Genomic DNA, 4,909 nt, shown 5'->3' with positions numbered 1-4,909 from the left:
AATGGAGTGAGAGCAGAGACCTTAATGTGAATCTCAGTTTTTGTGGCACCTGTGCACTATGTCAACTGGTGTGGTCACATTCAGAGTTTGGTTAAAACCATCTGTATGCTACCAGCCAACCACTGGAAGAAAGCCCCATCCTCACCTTCTTATCCCAGTCATCTCCAGCACTCTCAAGGAAGGAAACAATTCTTCTTATGGCTTCCTCTGCAAAAAGATATATGGAATTACTTCCAGAATTTCTAGCAGCCTCTTCTTCAAATCCAAGTCTGTGTGCCTTAGCAATTTGAAGCTTCAAGTTCCATATGAATCAGAGAAAAAGGGGTGTCTCTCTGATGTCCCACAGCCGAGTGGCTAGGGTGCTTACTTGAGAAGCTGGAGGCCTTGCCTTCTACCCCTCCCAGGAAGGCTGAACCAGGACCTCTCTCACTTCCCAGCATAGCTCTCAAATCACCACACCATGGGCTCAGTGCCACAAGCTTGGTGCTCAGCTTAGGATGGGTAACTTTATCACTGCTGTCCCATGGCATGGGAAACTGGTGCTAAAACAGTGAGGCTTTGTGTCCTTCTCTGCTTGTAACGTCTTTGAGAGATTCCCCACAAAGTACCAGGTCTGTCAGCTCAGAAGCAGTAGCATGCTCACAGATACCTACAGGTGTTGTAAGCACTACCTCAGACAAAGAGCCACACAGTGGGTGCATCTAGAGGAGGCACTGACTGTGCATCTAGAGGAGACACTGACTGTACTGCACTGTAGCACACCACAGCACAGACAGAGCTAATACACTTCTGTGTAGTATTATCAGGCTATCGTGCAGTAGAATCACCTAAAATACATTTGCCAGTGTTATGTGCAGTAACTCTGGTTACTGCACTTTTATTTAGTACTTGCTAAGATAAGTACTAAATAAATGCACAGTAACGACTGCGCAGTAGCGTCTTGTGTAGACACATCCAATGAGTACCTCTACCAACCAATACAAAGACTGGCTATCCTACCCACCCGTGCCAGCTGAATAGCTGGAATCTGGTGCTACGCTAACTGACCATAAAATGAATATGAACCACCAGTTTGGACAAGTCTCACAAGGCCCCTTCCAGCCCTAAACTTCTATGAATCTGTGAATCAGTAACAGCAGCAGTGAGGATGCAGACACTGTCTTTAGCATGCACCAGCAATTGAAATATGAACCTCCCAAGAGCATGTAGCATTAATAAAACCCAAACCAACTCACTGCGGCATTCTGTGCCCTTTGGTGATGATTTGGCCATGTACTGAGGTTGAACCTTTCTGCAGCCTCTGCCAGCAGAGCTCTAGCAATAGAAGCTCCTGCTTTTAGATCTACAGGTCCCAGAGTCACTCCCTAATGTTGACAATCTACCCATGTTATACCTATGGCATGAACAAATGATCCCATATCCCAGTATAATTTGCATTGGGTTTCTATACTGATATATGCTCTAGGATCTGTGACAGAGAGGGGTAGCTATCCCAGTGTAGCTTACACAGTAACAACTATTAAAGCACCTTGCCACAGAGGGACAGGGAAACAGGTGGTGTTTAGCTTACCTTTAGAAAATTGCTAAGCCAATATAACACAGACAGGCATAATCCAAAATGGTGTAACTTGTACCAGTAGGTTCTTATCCTCAATTCTGAGGGACAATTCTACACCAGGCCAGACAAAGTTATCCCAGTTTAGAGATATGCATCACCTGTCTGCTAGTTTGGTTTTTTTTTGTTTGTTTGTTTGTTTGTTTTTTTGGGGGGGTTGTTTTTTGGGGTTTTTTACACATTTGTTACATTAATCAGGGGCGGGCAATTATTTTGGGCAGAGGACCACTTAATGAGTTTTGTCAAGCCATCGAGGGCCACATGACAGGCAGCCAGGAGCAGATAAATATTAATTTTCTAATTTTTTTAGGAGCCCTGCAGGCTGGATAGAATGGCCTGGAGGGCCACATCCGGCCCAAGTGTGTGTCATTTGTCCATGCCTTTAATTTCATTTAAATCCTTAAAATAGGCCATGGCAGGGACTATGTTGTACACAGACTGTGTGCATTCTGCACATGGATAATCTCAACCACTGAGTTCTCCACACGTGGATCAAGAGTGACCTGTTAATATAAGTATTGCCAAAAAGGATGATACTCACCAGCTTCATTAGCGCTAACAGGTTTTGGTGGCTCGTGGTAACTGTGTCCTTTCTTCCCCTTGGATTCATTGCTCTGGATGATCAGTTCTATCTCCTCAGAAACCTGTGCACAGTACTGATCATGTTGTTCTGTGTCTGAAAAAAGGAAGATAAGGTTCGTAATCTGTGTGATCCAGTTGATCAACAAGGAAACTTCAGATAGGTCACGCTCCTTAATGCCAGATTTCCAGCCAGCGTTTGCACCATACTTATACCCACCCTGAATTAGTATGAGGTAATAACAAACATTATATTGTGCTTCTCAAACTGCGGTTACTGCTAGAGAAACAGCCCTAGACAGATATACATCCATGGAGCCTTCCCAAATTGTACCGAAACTTTACCAAATCCTTCACAAAACAATCCTGCTAGTCTTTAAGTAAGCCAAATCACAACCAGGGGAAAAGCAGTTAACTTACGTGCCTGTTAAACTAATATCTAATCTATTGTAAAAGTTTTACAGGCAAAACTCTGTAGGCTGGGGGTGTGGTTTTCAGTGATATACCAGGAAATGGATGTTGCAATGATACAGGTTAGAAAAAGCCTGAAACCAGCATTGCTTATTTCTGGTTCTAGACCAGTTAAACTATTCCCACAAAAGTAACTTCATCTAGACAAGGCACAGACCCTTGAAAGTGAATGGGAGTGAAGTCAAATCTTATCCCAACTTTTACTTAAATGAGAATGTTGGTCAGGGTGTGAGTCTTTGTGACACTTCTATGCTGGCACAAAGCCTTTGTGTAGATGCAGATAACCCTATGGAACAAGTCATTTAGCAAAGACAGAAAATCCATTCAGGAAACTGGTATATAGTATGTTAAAAAAAGACTACACCTATACTTTTGATGTGGCTAAGTCAGCTAGAAGCATGAAAAAGTCACACCTCCTAGCCAACATAGCTAGGTCAGCCATACCCTGGCTATGGGATACCTTTGTCAATTTAGCTCATGTCCTTCAGTGATGTGGGGCAGCTACACACCTAGCAAAATGCTTCCCTGCTGACTCCCTTTTCACTAGGCTGGCATTCACCAGCTGATATACCTAGGCTGGCATAGGATGTTGGGACAGGCTCTGTAATGTAGGCACAGACCCTTGAAAGCCCTAAATTATGGCTCTAATGTGGGGGTTGCCAAAAAAAGCTATACCACTACACCGGCTCTCCCAGCAAATCCTTTCTAGTGTGGACAAGGCTTCAGGCCTCTATATCCCCATTGTAAATTCTGCCTCTAGCCACATCGTTTCTCCCCAGGGAACACGAGTACCTCATCACACAAATGTTATATGCGCTCACCTGGCACACCTGGCTTCTGACTGTTCTCCAGTGGAAGAAGGTTGGATTTCTTTGCTTTAGCTCCTGCTTCCAACCCTTCCCCCTTTTCCTCCTCAGTGACAAGTTTCTTAAAGGCGAAAGCTTTCCTGAAGCTGGTTCTCTTTTTATTGGCCTTACGAGACTGCGTTGATGAATTCAAGTCTGTTCTGGATCTCTTAACCTCTTCAGCTTCCATGGGCACCTGCTGCTTGTCAGCATCTTTATCCTTTTTCTTCCTACATGATTTCTCTCTGTGCTCATCTGTGTTTCTCCGGAAGAGGAAATTCAGGAAAGTCTTGATCCCCCAATACTGACTTTTCCCCTCAGGCACATTCTTCGAGCTTTTCCCCTTTGGCTTCTGCTCATCATCTGTAGTGCTCCCACAAGCTACCTGCTTTTTCTTCTTGCTGCCAGCATCTTCTGACTGTTTTGCCTTGGCTTTGTCTGCCTGGCTTTTCCTCCGAATGCCTCTGAAGCTTGAATACCTGCAGAAGTCACTCGCTGACCTTTGGAGCCGAGCCGTCTTCTTTACTTGCCCTCCACTGCCTTCCTGCAGTCTTTCCTTAGCAGCAAAGCAGTCCTCGCAGTTGCTCAGGGTGCGTTTGACATACAGTTCCAACACTCTCTTTGCATCCTGTCTGTCCAGAGACAAGATCTTCCTCCTGGGGTTTCTCTCTATTTCCAGTGGACCCCTCCAGGCTTCCATGGCTTGGATACTACATAAAGGAGAAAAAAAAGATATTTTAAGCAACCCACACAGATGGATAAAGGCTCCGTGGAACAGATTTTGAGCTTGTCTAAATCAGCAGGGCTCCACTAAAGTCCAGCTGACACTGATCCTCTGAGACTATTTCTGCCCTTGGAAAATGATCAACCATCTTCAGTATTATTACTCAGACAGACTCTTATCTCATCATGCATGGGGCTTGTTTTTAGGAAGCTTTCACGCAAAAGCTGGGATATAGATAATTCATAGTCAGAAAGGAAAAGTGACCTAAGGGACTGCAGAAGGGCACAGGGCTTAGCAAGCAGCTTTTGAGTTTTTCAGCTGTGACCCATTTCCATCCCAAAAGCAGGTCCCAGGAGGCACATGGGAAGAATCACAGGCCAAAATGCTATTCAGGTCACAGTAGATTTGCAAGCATGTAATCCAAATTATGTTACTTTAAGGTCTAATCAGTCATACACCACCAAAGTTAAAGTAAAATCAACCTACGGGGAGTCATTCTGTCCCAAGGGTGAACTAAGTGGCTTTCCAGCCCCAGTGGCTCCTTGGATCTCTCTCCTGGAAAAAAGTGAGGGCCCTTGCAAACCAGACACTGTACCAACCATTTACCAGACAAGCCAAATGCTTTCAATTCCTGCCAGCGATGTTACTTGATCAAAAGATTTTCCCTGTTCACTT

The 4,909-nt window shown here is 44.5% G+C and overlaps 1 protein-coding gene across 3 annotated transcripts in view; it reads right to left on the bottom strand.

Moving 5' to 3' along the window:
* The window catches only part of LOC106722282, a 12,539-nt gene that overhangs the window by 3,473 nt on the left and 4,157 nt on the right, over positions 1 to 4,909 (bottom strand). For all 3 annotated transcript variants that reach the window (XM_025206056.1, XM_025206057.1, XM_014520656.2), the window contains exons 2-4: positions 3,487 to 4,220; positions 2,157 to 2,291; positions 146 to 207 (exon numbers count right to left, since the gene is read on the bottom strand). In XM_025206056.1, the coding sequence (XP_025061841.1) occupies positions 146 to 207; positions 2,157 to 2,291; positions 3,487 to 4,220 (931 nt within the window). The remainder of the gene's footprint in view (positions 1 to 145; positions 208 to 2,156; positions 2,292 to 3,486; positions 4,221 to 4,909) is intronic.

The sequence above is a fragment of the Alligator sinensis genome, unplaced genomic scaffold, assembly GCF_000455745.1.
Source record: "Alligator sinensis unplaced genomic scaffold, ASM45574v1 scaffold872_3, whole genome shotgun sequence".
Lineage (NCBI taxonomy): Eukaryota > Metazoa > Chordata > Crocodylia > Alligatoridae > Alligator > Alligator sinensis.
Note: the sequence above shows the minus strand (reverse complement) of the source record. Positions and strands in the feature narration are given on the sequence as shown.